Source organism: Pteropus vampyrus, unplaced genomic scaffold (assembly GCF_000151845.1).
Source record: "Pteropus vampyrus isolate Shadow unplaced genomic scaffold, Pvam_2.0 Scaffold18, whole genome shotgun sequence".
In the NCBI taxonomy this organism is placed as follows: domain Eukaryota; kingdom Metazoa; phylum Chordata; class Mammalia; order Chiroptera; family Pteropodidae; genus Pteropus; species Pteropus vampyrus.
Window position 1 is genome coordinate 673,410 of NW_011888799.1, and position 23,708 is coordinate 697,117.

General features: G+C 45.8%; 1 protein-coding gene across 1 annotated transcript; it reads left to right on the forward strand.

Moving 5' to 3' along the window:
* Positions 1-8,976: 8,976 nt before the first annotated feature.
* On the forward strand, positions 8,977-17,258 carry PI16 (peptidase inhibitor 16). The gene is made up of 6 exons (XM_011354542.1): positions 8,977-9,147; positions 13,206-13,427; positions 15,214-15,323; positions 15,575-15,663; positions 16,268-16,916; positions 17,117-17,258. Exons 1-6 carry the CDS (start codon positions 8,977-8,979, stop codon positions 17,256-17,258), a joined length of 1,383 nt encoding a protein of 460 aa, XP_011352844.1.
* Positions 17,259-23,708: the final 6,450 nt, after the last annotated feature.

The following is a 23,708-nucleotide window of genomic DNA, read 5'->3' on the forward strand; positions in this document are numbered from 1 at the left end:
GGTGCACATACCTCTTGCCCAGCCAAAGCCCCACATTTTGACCACATGTCCCATTCCACCCCAGCTCCAAACCCAAGCCTGGTCCCCCACTCCTAAAGAGGGCCACTTGTGCCTCATGAGCATCCCAGTGAGGCCTGGGATAGCTGTGCTCTGTCAGGAATTTGTCTACACTAAGAAGCCAGCAGCCCAGGGGAGGTCTGGGCCAGGTGCCCAGCCCCGCTGAGGCCAAGGGGCTCCTGGCTGTGGGCTTTGGGTATTGGCTAAGCTTGGCATTTCGGGAGGCAGAGGGAACCTCTGGTTATAATTTGGGTCTGGCGGAGTAACCAGGCCCTCTTCTCTGGGGGCAATATGTTGTGATCCTCTTGCCCCCGTGAGGGTGTTGCCTTCTCCACAGAGCCCCTCCATCCCTATTCCAGGAGCTGTGAAGATTGGTAGACCCAGTCAGCTCCCACAGAGGCACTGGGACCCTCCCACCTCTTTCCACCTATTTGGAACAACTACCATTATCCAGGGCTATGTTTGACCTTTATTTTATTGAATCGCCCCAGCAATTCTCTGAAGTAGGTGGTATTATCCCATTTTACATATGAACAAAGTTGGTTTGAGGGGTAAGTGACCTCCCCAACTAGTGACTAGTGCAGATTAGAGCCTGAGTGGGTCTGACCTGCTTCTACCTCTGAACTCTCTTGACCTACTCTTTCTCTCTCTTCTCTGGTACTTATCCTGCCTCCCTGTCCTTCTGTCTCATCCTCCCAGCCTCTCTCTGCGTCTCCAGCCAGGCGACCCCGTCCTCTGCTTCTCTCATCTTGTCCCATCTCCCATGTCCTCTCCCTCCTCTCTTCCTTGACCCAGAAGCACAAAGAAGTCACTGCACAGGGAAAGTGGGCTTGAGGTACAGACATTGTGGATTCCAGCTGAGTTTCATGTCCTCAAGAACTCAGGCCTACCCAGCTCTCAGGAGCCAGGTGCCCTTTTCCATGGTGGCTTCCTTCTCTGAGGACACCCTCCACATACATATCATCTTAGGCGGAAGACTGTCCTTGAAACGGCTCCAGGGAGAAAGAACTCAGACTGGCTTAAGGTTTCCACGAATAGCTTCAGTTTGAGGCAGGAGGAACAGGAAGGAGGTGTTGGGGTGGTAGGGTGATGGGAGTAAGGAGAGGCGAAGGCAGAGAACAATTCCACAAACCGGAACAGTGTGAAACACCGTGGGGAAGGAGAGATGTTTCTAGTCTCCTGAGGGTCTCTCCGCATATGCCCCACAATGACTAGCCTTGGGGTGGGGGCCGGTCCTTGATGGTTCCCCTCATCATTACTTCCCAGCAACACTGCACGGGAGGAGGCCTGGAGAGGTGCAGACCTGCCCAGGTGGCCCATGACAAGCTGCAGATCTCACATCCTTTGCTTGGGGCTAAAGAGAAGCAAAATGAGAGGAATCAGATGCGGAGCAATACTCTGATTCGGGATGAGAATGAGGGAAAGGAAAGGAGACAGGGTGGCCCCAGCTGTCTGAACGCTGGTCTGAAAACCAGCAGGGCACGTTCCAGGTGAGGGACAGAATAGAGTGCGGGGGAAGAAGCAGAAAATCTGATGTGTGTGAGGAAAGGAGGCCTGGCATTTTCTTCGCTGTGACCCCCTGATTCAGAACCATCTGTTTTCAGCATTTTGAACAGACTGGTTTTCTGATGCTATCTGAGGCACTTGTCTGTACTTTAAAATTTTCTCTGCGTTTCTCTCACTGGCTTTTATGCCAGGTTTGGAGTTCACTGTGATGGAACTGAAGTACAATTTTGTAGCGACTTCACTACTGTTGTACCATCAAGTGCCTGGGACTGTGAAAGCCGAGCTTCCAGGGCAGTTTGGAATCAATGCCAGTGACCTTTTGTTTCCATAAGAACACCTGTGGCAACGAGCAATCTGGCCTGACCCTGACATCTAAATTCTAATAAAAGAGCAAGCTGAGCTACAGTGGTGAGCATGAGAACTAAGCAAAAAATTACCAACAGTACAAGAAAAAACCTTGTGCCCAAAGGTGAATGATTCAGAGGTATCTGTAAGACCCCCAAATGGTTAATAATATGATGTCTAACCTGGGGAACTGGCTGAATAAATGATAGCGCAGGTGTTCTATGGAATATTTCGTAACCATCGAAAGTGGTAGTTGTAAAGATATGGAGCAAGTTGGAGAAATTTATGATAAATTATCTAGCAAAAAAAGTCAGGACTCAACATTGTACATGTGCTATTGTTTCATTAAGAAAAGAAAAAGAAAAGATACTGGGGCTATGCTTCTCACACTATTAGTGGTGAAGGACAGGTTAGTTTCTGTGTAATTTCCAGTTCATCACAAACCAAGATGTATCCATAAATACCATAAATATAAATGACAAAAATGTATCCATCAAAGGATTGTATCTAAAATATATTAAAGACTTTCAAAACTCAACAAATAAAGCACTAATTAGAAATGAACAAAAAGCATGAACAAACGCTTCAGCAAAGAGGATGTAGTAAGCATGTGAAAAGATGTTCACTATCATTATCCACTAGGAAATGCAAATTAAACCACAGTGAGATCTCACTGCATACCTATTGCGATGGCTGCATCAGTTTCCTAGGGCAGTGTAACAAATGGCCACAAATTGGGTGGCTTAAACTACAGAAATTTATTCTCTCACAGTTCTGGAGGCCAGACATCTGAAATCAAAGTGTCAGCAGGGCCATGCTCCTTCCAAAGACTCTAGAGAAGAATCTTTCCTGTAAAGACTCTATTTCCAAGTAGGGCCACATTCGTAGGTACTGGGGGTTAGGATTTAAACATATCTTTAAGGGGACGCAATTCAACCCACACAATGGCTAAAAAATAAAGATAATCACAAATGCCAACAAGGTTGTGAAGGAACTAGATCTCTCATACATTGGAGATCAGTTTGACAGCTTTTATAAAACTAAATGTGCACCTACCATATGACCCAGCAATTGCATTCTCAATATTTATCTCAGAGAAATGAAAACTCATATTCATAAAAAGATCTGTACACAAGGTTCATAGCAGCATTGTTCATAATTACCAAAAACTAGAAACAGCCCAAATGTCAACCACTGACTGGTTAAACAAACTATGGTACATCTGTACCAGGGAATACTATTCAGCCATATAAAGGAATGAGCTACTGGTACATGCAACAACCTGGACGGATCTCTAGGACATTTAGTGAAAAAGCCAATCTCAGATGGTTACATGATATGTGGTGCCATTTATATAATATTCTTCAAACGATTAAACTACAGCTATGGAGAACAGAGTAGTGGTTGCCAGAGGACAGGGTTAGGGGTGGGAATGCAACTATACAGGGGTAGCAGGAGGGAGTTCTTTTAAGTTCTGTATCTTGGTTGTCATGATGACAATATGAATCTGAGATCAAATTGCACAGAACTACACACGTGTACATGTATATGCACACATATACACGTGTATGCACACACATATACATAGATGAGTGAAATCTGAACTAAGTCTGATATCACTTAATAATATTGTACCAATGTCAATTTTCTGGTTTTGATATTATGCCACAATTAGATATGATGTCACCTTTGGGGGAAATTGGGTAAAGGGTTCTTGGGACTCTTTGTATTCTTATTGTGACTTTTGGTGAGTCTATAATTATTTCAAAATAAAAAGTTTAAAATTTATTTTAAAAATGAAATGAAAAGTAGATACACAAAATATAAGCCCCGATTTTTTAAATCACAGATTCAACAGACATAAAATAACTATGTCGGATTGCTTTAGGACTTTCTCAATGCTCCCTCTGGTTTTCTACACGTGTTGTGCTGAGGAGCAGTAATGAATATCTGGCAGAATGGCACCGGGCCATGGACCACACTGAGTAGCACCCTCTCAAATGTTAGAAGCAAATACTACAGGTGAAATTTTCCCAGCTCTTTGACTTAATTTTTTTTGTGGTGGAGTTATACTGCTATTCATAATGAAACTATCTAAAATAAATACAGATAATAATTCAAAAGAAATCTATATTTCCTCTGAGTCACGGTTTATAGAGAAAAACATAGTTTTAAACCACAGCCAGTCCTCCATGTGCCTGGTTCTGTCATTCCTCCCTCTCAGTTCTCTTCCCCTAATTTCATGTCCTCCATCCCTCTCTCTCTCTCATCTGCTTGTCCCCAACCTCCCTCTCTCTGTAGTGGCAGTTCCCAGGCTCTGGTCCCACCCCTTGTTACTGCTCTGCCACCCCCACCCCAACATTGAGAAATCGCCTTACCTTTCTGAGCATCAGTCTCCTTGTGTGTGGTGGTTATGAGACCTACCTCAGAGCTGTCATATGAGGAGTAAATGAGATCACTCCTGTGGCAACAGAAAGTGCACGTGCAGAGTGGGGTGCTCTGGATGCACACCCTTGGTCTCCAAACATTTGCACTGGCTCTGGTCTCCACCAGTCTCTGTGCCAAACTCACCCTCCCCTCTTAAGAAAACTAGGCTGCTCCTCCTTCCCTGTCTCCCCCAGTCCATATGCCCTGGCACCACTCACACCAGTGCCCCTGCCCCTCAGAGATCTGTCCTCCCCTTCCAGCTGTGAGCTTCCATAGGCCAAGGGGGCTTCAGCCAGACTGCTGTACTTTTCTCCTCTGCTATAACTTGAAGCCCTGTAAACTTTCCCACCTGTAATAATAATAATAATAATAATAATAATAATAATAATAATAATAATAATAAAGAAGAATACACTCATATTGGCTAACTCAATGAGCGTTCAGTTTGTGCCAGGCACCGAACAAAGCTCTATCCATGTACTAACTTATTTAATGCTCTCAACCATCCTATGAGATAGGTTCTGTTCTAAGCCCAATTTACAGATGACGAAACTGATGCCACCCATCAGGGAAATAACTTGCCTATGGCCACCCAACTGGTAAGCCCCACACTCTTATTCACAGCACTATAAACATGTTTCTGTGGAGGTCTCCTGCTTCATGACAGCAGGGATTGGGTTTGTCTTATTCACCCAGCTTAGCACCTGGTACAATGGAGCTCTGTGATTCTTCGTTGAATGAATGAATGAGTGAATGAATGAATGAATGCTGCCCATTATGCTGAGCCTACAAAGTTATTTTTCTCTGCTGTAGGGGAACCAGGCAGAGGCCACAGAAGCAACCACAACAGGGCAGCCTGTAGTGCCAGTGCCTGCTTCTGCCCAGGACATGTCTGAGAACTGTGTCCTTCCCACTCCTGAGTCTAGCACCCTCCAGGCCAGGTCTTAGCACTTTAACTTTCTGGGAAGTCTATGTTTTCTTCTCAGTCTCCTTATTTCTATCTCAAGCCCAAGCTGTTAGGAACTCACCAAGTTCTCCTGTCTATAGAGGAAAGATACCCATCTCACAGCTTCATGAACTAAATACCCTGGGAAAGCTGCCCAGGCTGAGCTGTAGGTCTCATTTGGTCTCTCTCAGTCTTCTCTCCTCCACTCTGACCTTTTCCCAATAGCTTCTGGTCCTAACTTATTGTCCTGAACTCTTCTAATTCTCTCCCACTCTACCTCCGAAGCCTTCTTTCTCCTTTCTCCAGCTACCCATTTATTTCCTTAACCATTTTAAATATAGTTATTTGAAAGTCTTCCAGACTGTTCTATTATTTCAAGTTTTGAAAACAGAGATCCTCCCATTTGTGTTGTATTCTGTTTCTTATGGTAGCTCAGCTCCTCATGTGTTTTATAATTTCTGATTGTGAGCTAAAGCTGGGGAAGTTTTTCCTCTCATGGATAGCCCAAGTGGCTAGGTTGTGAAAACTGCTTCTGCCAAAACTATCCCGCTACCACTACTCAAGCCAACTCACTCTGAACTAATTTAAGAATTCCCCAAATTCTTTTTTGAATTATTGTGCTAAAATATACATAACATAAAATTTACTATTTTAACCATTTTTATGCATATGGTTTAGTGGCATGAAGTACATTCATGTGTGCAACCATCACCATATTCATTTCTAGAACTTTTTCATCTTCCCACACTGAAACTGTGTACCCACTGAAAAATAACTCATTTACCTCTCCTCCGGCCCCAGGAAACTGCCATTCTATTTTCTGTCTCTATGAATCTACTTTCTTTCTCTATAAAAATTGACCACTCTAGGTCCCTATAAGTAGAATCATACAATATTTGCCCTTTTGTGTCTGGTTTCTTTCATTTAGCATAATGTCTTCAAGGTTCATCCAGGTTGTAGCATGGGTCAAAATTTCCTTCCTTTCAAAGGCTGATGGACAGTTAGGTTGTTTCCACCTTTTGGCTATTGTGAATAGTGCTGCTGTGAACACTGGTGTACAAATACCATTAGAATCTGTGTTAAATTATTTTGGGCATATACCCAGAAGTAGAATTACTGGATCATAAATTAATTCTGTTTAATTTTTTGAGGAACCACCGTAATATCTTCCATAGCTGCTGCATCATTTTACATCCCCAGAAGCAACGCAATTTCACTATATCCTTGCCAACACTTGCTATTTTCTGGGTTGCTTTATAGTTTTTTTTTTTTTTAATTTGTTTGTTTGTTTTTTATAATAGCCATTCTAATGAGTGTGAAGTGATAACTCATTGTGATTTTGATTTGTATTTCCCTAATGACTAACGACCTTGAACATCTTTTCATGGGCCTTTTGGCCACTCGAATGTCTTCTTTGGAGAAATGTCTATTCAAATCCTCTGCCCATTTTTAAATCGGATTGTTTAGGTTTTTTGTTGTTGAGTTGTAGGAGTTCTTTATATAGTCTGGAGATTAATCCTTTATCAAATATATGATTTGAAAATATTTTCTCCTATTCTGTGGGTTGCCTTTTCATTCAGTTGATTGCATCCTATAAGACACAAAAGTTTTTAATTTTAATTAAGTCCAATTTATCTATATTTTCTTCATTGCCTATGTGTTTGGTGTCATAGCCAAAAAATCTTTACCAAACCTAATGTTATCAAGTTTCCCCCCTGTATTTTCTTCTAAGAGTTTTATTGTTTTAGCTTTTATGTGTAAGTCTTTGATCCATTTTGCGTTAATTTTTGTAGATGGTGTAAAGTAAGAGACCAACTTCATTCTTTTGCATGTGGATATCCAGTTTTCCAAACATAAATTGCTGAAAACACTGTTCTTTCTTCATCATATAGTCTTGGCACCCTTGCCAAAAATCATTTGATCATATGTGCATGAGTTTATTTCTGGGCTCTGTATTCTATTCCACTGATGTAATATATCTGTCTTTATGCCAGTACCACACTGTTTTGATTACTGTAGCTTTGTAGTATCAGGAAGTGTAAGGCCTCCAAATTTGTTTTTCTTAATTATACTTTTTTTTGGCTACTTGGGGTTTCTTGAGATTCCACATGATTTTTTGAGATGGTCTTTTTATTTCTACAAAAAAAATTATCACTGGGATTTTGATAGCATTAAATCTATAATTACTTTGGGTAGTATTGACTTCTAGTCCATGAATATAGGATTTCTTTATACTTCTTTGTGTCTTCTTTAGTTTCTTGCAGCCACGTTTTGTACTTTTCAATGTATTAAGTCTTTTGCCTCCTCGGTTAAGTTTATTTCTAAGTATTTTATTCTTTTTATTGCTTTTGTAAATGGAATTATTATCTTAATTTTCTTTTTGGATTGTTCATTGTTAGTCTATAGAAACACAACTTGTTTTTGTGTGTTGATTTTGTATCGTGCAATGTTGCGGAATTTTTAAATTAGTTCTAATAATTTTGTTTGTTTTTGAATCCAAGTTGTTTTTGTTTTACTTTTGTTTTTACCCAGAGACCTGAGCAGTGACAGGTTTTCTTGCCATCCTCCAAAGCCAATGAGCAGACTTTTTCCAGGTCCCTATTCACTGGGAGTGCAGGCTTCAAGGGTCCTAGTTGAACTCAGCAGTATTGGCTCCAGCTTCCTGCCTCACGAAGGCCAAGACCTTGGTCTCTGCCCCTGCATGGTCATTACAATGCAAGTGCTTGGCCAGTGGGCCTATTTCTCTTTTGATACCCTCCCCTCCGCTCCTGCTGCATCAGCTCACTCACCCCTCTACTCTTCTGCTCTCTCTTGATTTCAAAAACAGATACATTCTATTTTCTACAGATTCAGAACTGAAGTGGTCCCAGCATCCCACTTCCAAATGAGCTCCTCAAGAACATGCATTCACAGGGGCATATGGAAGCCAAAATTTTATTCATAGTGAAAAATCCTATTCCAGGACACAGCTAGACTGAGAAACACCTCAGTCCCTCCTCTGATAAGCAAGAGTCCTACCTCCCCACGGAGCTAGGAGCTGGCCAAGGCCATGTCATGTGCGTGATTGTTGTCTACTGTTACTGAGGGCCTACTAAGTGCCAGATAATGTACTGGGTGCTTTACATACATTTAATCTCATTTAATCCTCTTTCGAGCCCGATGAGGTAGGTATTATTATTGTCACTGCTAGCAAAGAAGCAGAACCAGGATTCAGACTTAGGTTGGCTCAACCTTTACCAAATACTTCTTGTTCTCCTCCATCCTTCCACAAGCCACCTGCCTTCTCTTTCTTGCCCAGTCCTTTAAGGGATAGGGTCCATGTGGTTTCCTTCCCCTTATCTGCCTTCAGCACTCAGTGGGTATGATCTCTGCAGAGGTTACTGTACTTTTGCCCCTGGAGGACCTGTCCACAACTTGGGAAGGACTGCAGCACTCACACAGTTCTTGGCCTGAGCCTCTGTTACCAAGAGAAAGGAGTCTTTTTCCAAGGACTCTGAGGGGAAATAAATGATTGGGAGTGGACTCAACTCTGGTCTGGACCCAAGCACCCAGCCCTCCCCAAGACATTGTGTATGCCTGGCCAGGCCTCCAGACAGCCCCTCCCACCGCCCCAGCCAGGGTGGTGCTTGTGTGGGAAGGACTTTAAATCCAGCTGCCAGACCCCTGGATGGGAGAGGCAGAGAGGGCTGGTCACCATGCACAGCTCCCGCAGTCTCCTGGCGCTTTTGCTGCTGCCACTGCTACTGCTGGTGGCCACCATAGGCCTTGCCGGAGCACTCAGTGATGATGAGAAACGTGTTATGGTGGAGCTGCACAACCTCTACCGTGCCCAAGTGTCCCCACCAGCTGCCAACATGCTGCAAATGGTGAGTGTGGCCAGGGGCACTCACCTGCCGGGACTGAAGGGGTGCTGGGCAAGGCTCCCCACCAATCTCTCCCATCCCTTAGCTGAAGCCATCTCAGAGACTCGGCTCTTGGGTCAGTGACAGAGTCTCTGACATTATATAATTCATAGGTCCCCATAAGAAGCCCCATTATACAACTGTGGAAACTGAGCCTCAGAGGGACAAGCTGGTCTCTCAGGGGCTTGCAGATCAAAGAGCTGATAGAGCCAGGTCTGAATGCCCCAGCTTCCCACCCCAATGACCCTTTCCCAGTGCTTCCTAAAATGCATGTGCCCCCTGGGAGGTGGAACACAGGATACTCCTAACACCTTGGTGACAATGGTGACAACTGACAACGGTCTTTCAGATGCCTTCCAAGGAGATGAGAAGACGAAACATAGGATGGGTCCAGGCCTCTGGGTAGGAGGGAAGTACTGAGGAAGTAGGGCGAGTACAGGAAGCAGAAGCAGAGAGCACTATGGATCACACAGTTTAAATTCTGTCTCGGCCACCTACAAGACCCATAATTTGGGGTGAGTCCCTTAACATAGTAAGGATCCTCAGTTTCTCGTCTGTAAAATAGGGTCGTAATTAGAGCTACGTATATATCAACATGTACTGAATTTCACAGATGTAATACTGAATGGCAGGGGAATGAAATCTCTCTCCATATATAGACACAGTAGAATATATTTACATGCAGTTTAAAATACTGTTGTATACAGGCGGGAACACATGCCAATGTAGCAAACATACATGGACTTGCCTACATATGAAAGAAGCCAGATTCAAGGCAGGGAGGTGGTTACCTCTTGTCAGGGAGGGAGAGTTATCTGATGGCAGGGTAAGGGACAGAATGTTTATGCTCAGGATTAAAAGAGATAAAGTGAGAAATTTACCCCATTCCTGCCCTCCCTCAGGTGTCCTGGGAAGTTGATGGTCAGTGTCCATGGAGCCATAGATGGTGCCTGAGAGCAAAGGCATACCTGGGGAACACGGCAGTGAGCCTGGGTGTCCAAGACTAGAGTTCTAACAGCTCTGTCCAATATTGCAAAGTGTTTCTGGTGGGCCCCTTTACTACCAAAGGCCTCAGTTTCCTGATCCAGGGCATCCCTGCCCTGAGAGTCAGACAGGATGACACATGAAAAAGATCTTAGAGGGGCTCTACAGACACACACAGCACCACCACTGAGCAACCAGGGACTGCAGACAACAAATCAGGAGCCCTGGATGCTGGTACCAGCTCTGCCAGCAACTCCGTGAGTGAAGCCTGAAACTCAGTGTTGGGCCTCCGTTTCCCTATCTGTAGATCCTTGATGCCCTACAGTCTTGCTGGCCGAGACTGGGAGGCTACACAGGCTGGGAGCTGCTTTGCAAACAGAGGTGGATCTCAGGTGTTGGGTAACATTCCTGAAAGCAGTTCAGAGGTTGAGGGGATATGCTGCTGCCTGGTGGGAACAAGGCTCAGGCGCAACCTCAGCAGTGGCAAATGCAGAGACTCAGGAGCCATATGGCATGGGTTCAAATCTTAACTTTGCCCTTTATTAGCTGTGTGACCTCAGCCAAGTTACTTAACCTCTCTGTGCCCAGCTTCCTCATCTGTAAATTGGGATGATAACATAAAAACTCCCTTGTAGGATGGTTGTAAGGATTAAATGAGCGAATATGTATAAAGCACTTAGAACAGTGCCTGGCAAGTAGTAAGTGCTCAGTAAGGGATTAACAAAAGCAAGAATGGATCCAGGGTGAGGCAGGTGGGGATTATCGTGGACTCTTCTTTCTTCCTCAGCCTCCACATCTAATCACCACTTTTACCTCCAAGAAGGTTCAGTTTTCTTTGAAGCCCACCCAATCCGTTTGGCACAAGCCTGGTTCAGTCTTTCATTTCCTCTCCCAAGGACTCCTAGAACAGCCTCGAATGGCTTCCCCAGCCTCTGGCCTCTGCTACCAAAATGAATGATCTGACTCACAGGCCCGACCCTACTCAAGACCCTTCAATGGGCTCCCATTGGCTCCCTAGTGCCTTAGGATAAAGCTCCAGCTCCTGAGAAACCTCTCTGCATATCTGGCCCCTGCCTACATCTCCAGATTCCTCTCCTGCCCACTTTCTCCTTCAGTAACCTGAATAGCTTATCTTTTCCCCGAACCAAAAATCTGCTTCTCACCTCCAGGCCTTTGCTCATGTAGTGCCTTCTCAGGATGCCTTTCTCCTCTCCACTGGCCAATACCTCATCTTTTGACATTTAGCTTACTGTCTCTTTCTCTACCCACAGGTTGAGCTAAATGGCCCTCTTTGATGCCTGCATTCTACCCATTGTATACCTTTCGTTTCCCACATGGTGACCCAGTTTGTAGTTTATGACAACATGGCTTCTTGTTCTTTGCTGTCATCCCAGGGCTGGCATGGTGCCCAGGACTGTTGAATGAATGAATGAGAGAGTTAGTGAGCGAGTGAATGAATTGCTTTCAGATGGTGACCATGTGGCCAATACAGGTGGGTGCCAGGACTCTTGAAGCTCCCTAGGGGTCTCTAGACCACTGAGAAGACTTAAATCCCAAGGGAATAACTCTCTAATGGTGGGGCTCCAGGCATCTAGTGAATGGAAGTGACAGCCTGGCTCTGTAGGGGATACTGCTTTAAGCAGGGCCCTGTATCTGTGATCAGTTGACAAATATCTGTTGAGTACCCGCTATATGCCAGCACTGTGCCAGACAGTGGGGATACACACTGTCCTACCCCAAAGGAGCTTACAGTCTAGTCTGGAGTCTTGCAAGTCATCCCAGACATTTTGATCCTGGTCCCCAACACTCTGCCCCTTTCCCATTCCTTATCTCCACTGTTACCAGAGTTTGAGAGAACCTCAGGGACCAGCGATTTGGGACAAAAAAAGCCCAGTCATAGCAGTGGAGCTCTTCTCATTGCAGTGCTCCCATCCCCATCCCAGGCAGCTGCTCCTGAAAGCCTCCTGTGGGTAGAGAGTGGGTGTGGCCACACAGCCTCCTTCCCTCAGGGTCACCCAAGCTCTAGGAGCTTTATGGGCTGTCTGGCTCCCACAGCTGGATGGGCCCCCAGAGGGTGGAGCAAGAGTTACCGCCAGGCAATCCCTTTCCAGGAGAGGCCAGGACAAAGTTTAATGGGATCCAGGCCTCCTTCCTCAATCCTTTGGTCGGATGCCTTGTTAATCCCTCTTCCCACCCACACTGGGCCTGTCCTCCCAGCCAAGAACAGAGAACCTCAGAGGCCCCCTAACCTAAAATGCCTCCTCTCGCTGTCTCACCTGAGGTCCCCACTGGAGAACGCTGCCTTTGGAATCTGAAAGTACTTTGGGCCACCAAAGCTCTAAAAAGAAGCCTCTCAGTGAGTCATACAGAGGCACATAATTTTGAGGGGGGAAAGGGGTCATCAGTTGACAAGAATTGAGAGCCCTTGGGAAGAGCACTCAGGATGGAAGGCTGCAGCTGGTAAAGCCACGGAGGCTGGGCTATTCCAAGGGGAGAGTGGAAGCTGAGAGAGGAGCGTTGACCCCCAAGTCAGATTTATGGTGAATGGATAGAGGCAGAGGCATGGCTGAATAAACCCAGCCATTGAACATCTCACTGGACATCTTGTGGTTTTCAAAGCAGTTCGGGCAGGTAGGCAGGGGCATCACTGCCCACCTTCCTCACAGAAGAATGTTAATATTAATATTTACTCTTCCTTTACTCTTCTCAACTTCCTGTGAGTTCAGAAAGGTTAGGGAATCTGTTCAAAATTACACAGCTGGTGAATGGTCCCTAGTCTGGCTAACTCCACCGCCTGGGGTGGCACCCTCGCGCCTCTCCACAGAAGTTCATCAGGAGCAGAGACCTTTTCCAGATATGACTAAGAGTCATCCTACTAAGGAGGGAGGGTCTCCTGCCTCCGAAGGCCCCGAGGAAATCCTCAATCTACTTCTCTGTTCAGAATTGTGGGCATCCTCACCTCCTTTTCCCAACCCCCCCCTCCTCCATCGAGCCCAAGGCGTCCTCATCTCCTTCCCCGACCTGTCCCTGTCTCGCAGAGGTGGGACGAGGAGCTGGCTGCTTTTGCTAAGGCTTACGCGCAGGAGTGTGTGTGGGGCCACAACAAAGCGCGTGGGAAGCGCGGCGAGAACCTGTTCGCCATCACCGACGAGGGCATGGACGTGCCGCTGGCCGTGGAGGAGTGGTACCTTGAGCACGAGCACTACAACCTCAGCACCGCCACCTGCGACCCAGGCCAGATGTGCGGCCACTACACGCAGGTGCGAGGGCCGGCGGGCCGGCAGATGGGCGGGGCCGCATCAGCCATGGGCGATACAAGACGGGGCCACCTGTCCCTTCACTGGCAGGTCCTTTAGTCTACACACTAAACTCCCCAAAATCCTTCATAAAAGTCATCTTTCCAGAGTAGTTAATGGTTGTCCAGGCCTCTGACGAAGTCGGCTTCTCAAACTGACTAAACCATTTTCAGTTTCTTCTTTAAAAACCACCATGTGAAAACCGAGGCCATCCCTTTCGGCCTGCTGCTACTGAAGAGACCTCAGTTAGGGGTCTCAGGGCCGTTTCCTGGACGGTAGCAGTCCTGTCCTCCAGCCTGCGTTATGCAGAGCTTTTGCCCCAGCAGTAAATGCCCCACCCCACTTCTTTCTTTCACTGTCCTTTTGGCATTTCTCACGGTGCCTAAGTTGCTGCTTCTAATCTGCCAGAGGATGATAAAGCACACAATTTTGTTTGCTTAACTTTTTTTTTTGCTTTTGGAACACTGTAAATAAGAGCAAATTGTCACTGAGGAAAGGTTTCAGGGAGTCTTCTGAGAGCATGTCCTGCCTCACCATCACCTTTTACTTATGTCGGGATTCTCACTGCATTTTGAAAGTTTGAATTTGCATTTAAGAGGAGTAAGGGTGTGTGCATGTGTGTGTGTGTGTGTAGGGGAATTAACATTAGTATTACTGAATTCTTTCTTTCCTCCTCCCAGTGTTTGTTGTTCAAATAATAACGTGAAGATAAGTTTTTAAGAAAAGACAAAGGAAAATAAAACAATCATCCTCCTACCCATATCCACCAATTTGATTTTCCAGTGCCTCTTTTAGGTGGTATTTTTAGTGCTAATCTTTAGGGCAGGAAATCCCAACATCATCCGCCCAGATCAGGAAGTTGTGAGGGTGCGTCGGCCCTCCCTGCCCCCTTCCCTGTATACCCTGCCACCTCTCCTGCACTTCCCTCCCCCGCACACACATTCTCCTCTAGGATTGCAGTCTGTGCCCAGCAGGAGTGGGTCTGCCCCATCTCCATCTCAGCCTTTTGTAGGCCTGAGTTGTGTGTGCACTCAGGTGATTTCTGCCTGGGAGAAATCACCCGAGTGGTACCTGGAGGACCTTCAGCTGATTCAAGCAGAAAGACCCCAGTCCTGGAACGGTGTGCAGAATTAACAGCCAGAACCAGATCTCATAGCAAAATCTGGCCTCAGTTTGAGTGACTCCTAGGCTGTCTGGGCCAAGAAATAACAAGAGGAGGTTGCTGGTCTAAGCCCATGGCAGTGCACAAAGGCTGTTTTGACTTAAAATTTTATATTTAAGACAGAACTTCTAGCAGCTAGGAGACACACACTTAGAGACTACAGAGCAAGTTCCTGTTTCCTTGTGATTTGGGAGAAGTTCTGTTTCCAAAACGGCTCCTCCTATTCCCTCCCTTGGATTTTACTTGTTGCTGATGTCTAAGATTCTCCCATTTGAGATTAATTCCTTTGGATATACCCCTGGTTTAAAATGCAATAGCCTCTAGGAAGAATTCAAGAGGGTATATCAAAAGGGAAGGTTTTCAAAGGAAGAGAGGCCTGATGAAATGGTGCGTATGGTTGGCAAGGGAGAGTAGACTCTTCAGAACAAATCTCCCTCAAATCCTTTGTTTAGAGTTGTCCTGAAGCTACATGTCCTCAGGGGTTCACATCTAACAGGCTATAAGGCTTCTTCCTCTCCCCATTTGGTCTAAAGAGACACCAGCTAGAGGCCATCCTACCCAGGGTAAACTGTTGGATTTGTCCTTCAGGTAGTCTGGGCCAAGACAGAGAGGATTGGCTGTGGCTCCCACTTCTGTGAGAAGCTCCAGGGCGTTGAGGAGACCAATATCCATTTGCTGGTTTGCAACTATGAGCCCCCGTGAGTACAAGGGAGCCCTATAGGGAGGGCTGAATCAGACGCAGTCTAGGCAAGTGGGAGGGGGCCAATCTGGAGCCTATGTCCTATACCTTTGGGGGGTTGTGAGGTTACCGATGGAAATCTTCTCTCACTGGCCCAGCAAGTTAGTTGTGGGCGTGTGAGAGCCAGGGGCCCTTTCGGACTATGTGTGTGTATCAGGGGTAGGGTCAGGGTCTACCACGGACCTCCAGCATTTTGCTCTCTTCCTACAGAGGGAACGTGAAGGGGCAGAGGCCCTACCAGGAGGGGCATCCGTGTTCCCAATGTCCCTCAGGCTACCGCTGTGAGAACTTCGTCTGTGGTGAGTTGGGGATGGACTGGGGAGGGTGAGGAAGGGGAGGGAAGGGACTGGATCGTCCCGAGCCTCTCCCGGCACCAGAGCGGTGCGTGGGCAGGGGAAGGGCCCAGCTGGACGCAACTTCCAAGGACCCTCGGCACTCCCTCCCCATCCGAGTTCCCAAGCCTGTTTTGACCTCCCTGAGCACCTATTGTGGCGCCCTGTCATTCCCAGAGACAGGATTTCAACCCTCCAAGCGGAGGGTAGAGGAGAGTCCGGCGGCTCCCGAGCTCCGCGCGAAGTGGGCGTAGTCAGATGGAGAAAGCCTGGGTGGGCGGAGCCGACTGGTGGGCGGAGCCGACTGGTGGGCGTGGTCGGAGTATTAACAGGAATTCAGCTTGAGAAGTCTCCTGAAAAAGTGGCAGTGTGAGAGCAGAGAGAGGAAGACTTGGACAAGGAGGTGACTGGAGGAGCATTTATTATTAATTAGGGATATATTCGCTGGAGAGAGTGTATGTGTGTTTGTGTGTCTTCATAGGACGTTTGGTCGCTTCGCCTTGATTGCGGTGGGGTGAGGGATATGGGGTCCGGCCGTAACACTAATGCCAGGCCTTATCTCTCTTATCAGAACCTATCAGAGACCCAGAAGAGTCTCAGGACTTGCCTTATCTGGTAACTGAGACCCCATCTTCTTTGGCAACTGAAGCTTCAGACTCTAGGAAAGCGGGTATTTCTTCTTCCCCAGGAACAGAAACTCCATTCTTGGTAACAGAGGTCTCAGACTCCCTGGCAACCAAAGCTCTACCTGCTGTAGAGACCAAGGCACCATCTTCCTTAGCAACGGAAGGCCCCTCCTCCATGGCAACAGAAGCTCCACCTTCCTTAACAACCGAGGTCCCCTCCTTTTTTGAAACTCACAGCCTGCTCTCCTTGGATGAAGGGCCAACTACCTCCCCCAGTCTGACCCAGGATCCCATCCTCAAATTGGCAGACAAAGAGGCCAGCAGGACAAGAATGTCCTCCAGGAGCCCAAAGAGTTCTCTGCACCCCAAGATATCCCTGACAGGGGCACAGGAGCCACGATCCCACTCCCAGGAGGAGGGCAAGGCTGAGGCTGAGTCGCCTTTGTCCAGTGAGGTTTTGGTCTCAGTTTCTCTAACCCAGAATGAACCAGGTGAGCTGCAGGCCACACTGGACCACTTGGGGCACACCTTCTCCAATTCCCTACTCAATTTCCCCAATATCTCTGCCACCACTAATACCCTGGCCCAGCAGTTGTCCTTGCAGGTTAAGGCCTATAGTGTCCATCCTACCTTCCCTCCTGACTCCAGATTGTCAGCACCCTGCCCCCAACATAGGCAGCGTAGGCATGGTGGGGCATGCACCCTCCGAGTAGGAGCTTTCTTCCTAGCTGCTGGACCCCCACTTGCATGCCTGGTGGGGTGGTGGGTGGGAGGTCAGGTAGAGCTATCTCCAGGCTGAGGCAAACCTTCTCCCTTCCCACAGGTGCAGAGGACCCTAAAATCTCTTCAGAGCCAAACTCAGGCCCTGGTTACATCTGGGGCCCTTTTCTGGGTCTGCTACTACTGCTTCCTTTGGTGTTGGCTGCAGTCTTCTGAAGGGATCAACACTCAAAGGCGAGGCCTGGTCAGAGGACCCTGGTCTCATGCCCACTCTGGATTGTCTTTCTCCAAGAGGCCACAGCTTCCTGGGCAGGTCCTGCTCTGTGGCCCAGCAGCCCCCTTCACCCCAGCTTCTGGCCAGACTCCAGGCTAGTGCCCTTGTGCCCTCAGGAGGCTTCTACAGGCCAACACCTGGCACTTCCCCAGGAGTGCCTCTGCCTCTGGGGAGGTTCATCCCTCAGCTAGCTGCAGATTGTTCTGAACAGTGTTCCTGTGGCCATGGTCCTGCTCTTCTAGAAGATCTCAGGGCTTCCTAGGAAACCCTTGTTCCCTCCCAGTCCCCTGGCCTCTTCCTGGAGCCATCTGAGTCCTGAGCTGTTCCCAGGACTGCCTCCTGCCTTCCCAGGGTGAAGAGGTCAACTGTCCTTCTCTCATCTCCCCAAGACTGTCCCAGTCCTCCAAATAAGACACTTCTTGACTGAAGGCCCTCTGGAAGGGAAGGGCTGCAGGGCATCACCCAGACTGCTTGGCCTGGCTGGTGGCGAACTCAGGTTGCCACCTGAGGACTACACATCTGGCCCAGACCCCTCCTGCTCCTCTTATCTCAGTGCAGGGAAGTGGGTGGGGATTCTGGGGAGATCTTTGCCTACCTGGCCCGTGGCTGTCTACCTATGCCAGGTAGGGGATTCTCTTTGAGTGGCTCCCTCCCTCTATTTGTAGTTTCAAAGGATTTGTGAGTAACAGATGGACAAAACCCTCCTGAGTGGGGTTCTATGGATGGGGCAGGCAGGGACAAGGAAGGGAAGCAGCCTCTGACTCCTGAATAAAAGCCTCTGTAAGAGCACCGGAGTTTCTTTGCTCACAAGGGGTGGGCAACAAAGGAGGGCTCTTTGGGAGGCCCTGAAGAGGCTTGACAGTTCCCCTACCAACCTGCAACTCTCCCTTTTTCATACTCTCTCCCCCAAATACTCCATTTAGTTTTGGGGGGCACCTTTCCTTTCCTTCCTATAAACCTCCTCCCACCCACTCAAATCTTCAGGTAGCTGGCAGAAAGGGAAAGAGCCAAGGGAAGGCCAAGGGCACTGGGCTGACTCTCAAATCCAGGAGTCACCAGTGGGGCTGAGTTGGGGCCCAGGATTAAGGAGTAGCATGCAACCTCTTTACAGGGGTGCTGCTGCCAAGGCCCATGTGGGACACAAGGTCAGAAATGTAGCTCAGGCATGGCTTTGCCAACCTTTGGTGCTTGGAGGAGTCCCGAGAAAGGCTCTGGAGCCACAGACACTCTCCCAGAAAAGCACAGCAGGTTTGTCCGGAAGTGCTATGGGGCAGGAAAGCGCAATGTGTGTAGGGCCAGCAACAGTAGGTTACTGAAGGCGGCTTTGGACCAAGCTGGGGCTGGTGGAGAAGAGGCAGAGCAACTGTCTCCAGGCCAAAGTCAAAGTGCGAGCAGTTACACAGGAAGCATCCAAATCAGGCCAGGGCTGTGCACCTTCTATATATGTATATAATATAATGTCTATTAAGATAAACTCATATAACATAAAATTCACTCATTTAAAGTGTACCACTCAATGGTTTTTGGTGTAGTCACAGGGTTGTGCAGTTATTACCACGGTCAATTTGGGAATATTTCATCATATTAAAAAGAAACCCCATACCCATTAGCAGGCACTCCCCATTTTCCCTCCAACTCCAACCCCCAGCCTTAAGCAACCACTAATCTATTGTCTCTGTGGATTTGCCTGTTCTGGACATTTTGTATAAATGGAATCATACAACATGGAGCCTTTTGTGACTGGCTCCTTTCACTTAGCATATTTTCAAGGTTCATGTTATAGCATAGAGCAGTACTTCATTCTTTATTACCAAGTAATAGTCCATTGTATGGAACACATTTTATGTATCCATTCATCAGGTAGTGGACATTTCAGTTGTTTCCACTGTTTGGCTATTATAATAGTGTTGATATAATAGTCATGTGAAAGTCTTTATGTGGACTTATGTTTTCATTTCTTTTGGGTATATACCTAAGAGTGGTATCATTTTGGTAACTTCGGATCATATGGTAACTGTTAAACTTTTCCAGTTTTATTGAGAAATGATTAACAAATCGCTGTATAAGTTTAAGGTGTACTGCATGATGGTTTGATTTACATGTATTGTGAAATGATTACAATAGGTTTAGCTGACATCCTTCTCATATAAATAAAAATATGAAAGAAAAAATTTTCTCGTGATGAAGATTCTTAGGGTTTACTCTGACCAACTTTCCTACATATCCTCCTATCTACGACAGTGTTAGCTGTAGTCATCATGTTGATTACATTCCTGGCACTTATTGATAACTGGAAATTTGTTATCTTCTGACCTCCTTCCTCCAATTTCCCCTCCTGCTACCCTGTGCCTCTGGTAACCACAAGTCTCATCTTTCTCTGAGTTTGGGGATTTTTTAGATTCCACATATAAGATCATACAGTATTTGTCTTCTTCTGACTTAATTTTATTTAGCATAATGCCTTCATAGTCCATCCATGTTCTCACAAGTAGAATTTTTTTTTATGGCTCTATTATATATATACCCTATCTTCTTTATCCATTCATCGATTGATGCACAGATTGTATCCATGTCTTGGCTATTGTAAATAATGCTACTATGAATATGGGGGTGCAGAGATCTTTTCAAGTTAGTGTTTCTGTTTCCTTTGGATATATTCCCAAAAGTGGAATTACTGGTAGTTCTATTTTTAGTTTTTTGAGGATATGTTTAACTTCTTGAACGGCCAGACTTTTTTCCAAAGTAACCACACAATTTTACGTGTGCTTCAGCAATAATGTTAGGGTTTTAATTTCTCTACATCTTCACCAACACTTCTTTCTGATTATAGCCATCTTATTGTGTAATTGTTTTTTTCATTTCCCTGACAATTGATGATATTAAGCATCTTTTCATGTGCTTATTAGCCATTTATATATCTTCTTTGGAGAAATGTCTATTCTTTTGTCCATTTTTAAAAATTTGATATTTGTATTTTCATTATCGAGTTGTTGGAATTCTATGTTCTAGATACAAGACCCTTATCAGATATATGATATGCAAACATTTTCTCTCATACTGAGGGTTGTCTTTTCAATTTTTCTTAATATTCTTTAAACACATTTTAATTCTAACGATGTCCAATTTATCTATTGTTTCATTTTGTTGCTTGTGCCTTTTGATGTTATAGCTAAGAAACCACCGCGTAATCCAAGGTTACAAAGATTTATGCCTGTTTTCTTCTAAGAGCTTTATAGTTTTAATTCTTACATTTAAATCTTTGACCCATTTTTAGTTAATATTTGTATGTGATATAAGATAGGAATCTTCATTCTCATGCATGTGCATATCCAGTTGTCCCAGCACTTTTCATTGAAGATTATTCTCTCCCCTTCTAATCGTTACCCTTGTCAAAAATCATTTGACCATAAAAGTGAATGTTTACTTCTGGGTTCTCAATCCTATTTTATCGGGCTATATATCTGTCTTTATGCGGTACCACACCATCTTGACTACTGTAGCTTCGTAGTTAAGTTTTGAAAACAAGAAGTGTTAAGTCCTCTAACTTTGTTCTTCTTTTTCAAGATTTTTAGGCTATTCTGGGTCCCTTGAATTTCCATATTAATTTTAGAATCAGCTTGTCAAATTTCTGCAAAAGAAGTCAGCTGAGATTTTAATAGTGTATAATCTGCCATCTTAACTATGTTAAGTCTTCCAATCCATGAACATGGAATATTTTTCCATTCATTTAGGTCTTCTCTTTCAACAATGTTTTGTAGTTTTCAAAAAGTTTTTCAATATTTGTTAAATGTGTTCATAAATATTTTTGATGCTACTGTAAATGAAATTCTTATTAATTTCATTTTCACTTTGTTCAAGTCCAAGTGTATAGAAATACAATTGACTTTTGTATATTGATTTTGTATCCTATAACCTTGCTGAATTCATTTATTACTTATAGAAGTATTTTTAGTGGATTCTTTAGGATTTTATATATACAAGATCATGTAACTTTTCCCCCCGTTACCTAATTGTCCTGGCTAGTCCCCTCCAGTACAATTGTTGAGTATTGGCAAGAGCAGACATCCTTTTCTTGTTCTTGATCTTAGGGGAAAAACATTAGGCCTTTCACTATTCAGTACTACTTGTGGGTTTCTCATTTATCAGGTTATGCCATTGATCAAGTTAGGAAGTTCTATTCTTAGGTTTTTGAGTGTTCTTAACATAAAAGGGTGTTGAATTCTGCCAAATATTTTTTGTCTATTAAGATGTTCACATATCTCTTGTTCCTTATTCTATGGATAAGAGTCTATTACATTGATTTTCAGATATTGATCCAACTTGGGTTCCTGAGAGGGGGTCCCTCCTCTCCTGGGCCCATTTCTCAAGCTGGTCCCCAGATCCTATTAAGTGGTCAGCTGTGAAAGCCTCTGGGCAAAGAGGGACTGTGGAGGCCCAAACCCAACTTTCTTAGTTTTTGAGTAGGCTCTGCCTGCTTCCTGCAAAGTAAGAACATCTATGGCCAGCCCTCAGGAAAACTATCACACGAGATTATCTATTCATGACCAGAAACAGGGAACTCTTTGGAAGCTTATGTTGAGGGAAATAATATGGTATCCCGTACAGTCAGGCTGGGCTGTGACAATTTGGCAGGGAGCGAATACGTCAGCACAAGCCCATGAGGATGAGGGGGAATGTTCAGAGGGCAAGGGGTATGGCACGCTTGAGGCCTCAATGACCAGGGTGGCAGAGGGTCAGCTCCAGCACTATGCTGCTTGGCTCTCAGTTATCTGGGGACTGGCACAGGAACAAGGACCATAGTAGGGACCCAGCACAGGCTACCACTGCCACCTCAGGCTTCATCACAGGGTGTCCCAAAAGGCCTGTCACAGGCATTTCCAGTTTTGTCCATCAGTTTTCCAGGAAGGCAGGATGGTGACTGGCTTCCCACAGCATTCTCACTCCCATCACCCTTCCTTTTTCTGACACCTCAGCTTCCCCCCTGCCCCAACCCAACTCAATCTCCTCTCTCAGATGTGGACCATGTCAGTCTAGTTTCCAGGACTGACAGGGAATATGCCAGGTGCTCAGAGGATGATGAGGGCTTAGCTTTTAAAGGCTGAGGGGACCAGGGGAAAAAAAAGAGCATTTAATATGCACAATACATGCATTTGAATATTAAACTCAAAACTTGCTTTAGAAGTGAAGGGTAAAACCTTTTTTTTGTTGGGGGTAAAACCTGGACTCTGTTCAACTAAAAATTTAGAAAGTATCAAAAGGGATTTTCTAGCCATTTCAGGGTGTGGAAGATAGCCTGGGAAATGTAGATGAGACACCTAATTCAGTGTTACCTGCAACCAGCACTGGCTCTCCTCAAGGTAACTCACTGAGCCCACTCATATCCTGTTCTTTACTACAGGTGGCCACCCCAAATGCCTGGGAGGAGGCGGCTGTCAAAGGGAGGAGGAGCTCTTTGGGGCCATTTCAGCACAGCCTCCAGATATGCAAGTGCCCCTATATCCGGGGGACCATAAGAACTAATACAAAAATAGGATTTTTTTGTATTAAGGGTGGAGGAGCAAGAAGTTATCCCAAACAATGGTCAGTGCTGTGGGAAACCTTGCTAAGCTGGAGAAAAACAAGCCATGAGGCTTGACACGCCTCTGAAAGGCCTGTCTTCTCTAAAGAAATTATGCAAGCACGGCCTGGCCCCCTCACCTGCACTGTGCTCTCCTTCTCTGCCACTTTAGCTATCTGAAGTAAGTACAAGACCTTAGTGGCCTCAACCAATGTACATTTACAGGATGCCCTCAGGCACACTCATGTGTTCTTGGGGAACAACCATCTATAAAGCAAAATGCCCTCGAGTCAGCTGTTATTAGGTCACTGGGGAAAACTAGTTCTGCAATAGCTTCCCAGGGGCCTTCCTTCTGTGTGACCTGGCCCATACCTGTAAGGAAGCATGACCAAGGTCACCAGACCCCAACTCTAGAGCAAGGGCAGAGAAATACTTGGAGGAAACCAGCTGCATCTTATCAGATGGAAGCCCATGGTCTCCAGGGCCAGGACACTCTATTTGTAAATTTTGCCTGTTTATAGACCCCAGTATCAGGCAGAAGTGAATCGAGGAGAGCACTTCCTTTACCAGGGAAGGTAGGGTTCGGTGCTACAGCTGGGTCCATGTCTGCCCCTTCTGCTGTAACCATGTGACCACTAAAGGACTCAGTAAAACCTGTGAATGTCATCTGTAAATTAGGGGTTTGGGTGGAACATTTTCTGAAGCTGACAGGCCTTTAAAGAGATTGTCTACCTGGTAATAGGCCTATGGCCTAGCTGTTGCTCTGTGACCTTGCATCTTGGCCTGATCTAAATCAGAAAATCATCCAACATCTCCACCCACTGAAGATGATCTA

What these genes read in the sequence shown, in the direction of transcription:
- PI16 (XM_011354542.1), top strand. Translation starts at nt 8,977, where the DNA reads ATGCACAGCTCCCGCAGTCTCCTGGCGCTTTTGCTGCTGCCACTGCTA. An exon ending in CTGCCAACATGCTGCAAATG is followed by an intron (nt 9,148 to 13,205) that starts GTGAGTGTGGCC and finishes CCTGTCTCGCAG; the next exon opens with AGGTGGGACGAGGAGCTGGC. An exon ending in GTTTGCAACTATGAGCCCCC is followed by an intron (nt 15,324 to 15,574) that starts GTGAGTACAAGG and finishes CTCTTCCTACAG; the next exon opens with AGGGAACGTGAAGGGGCAGA.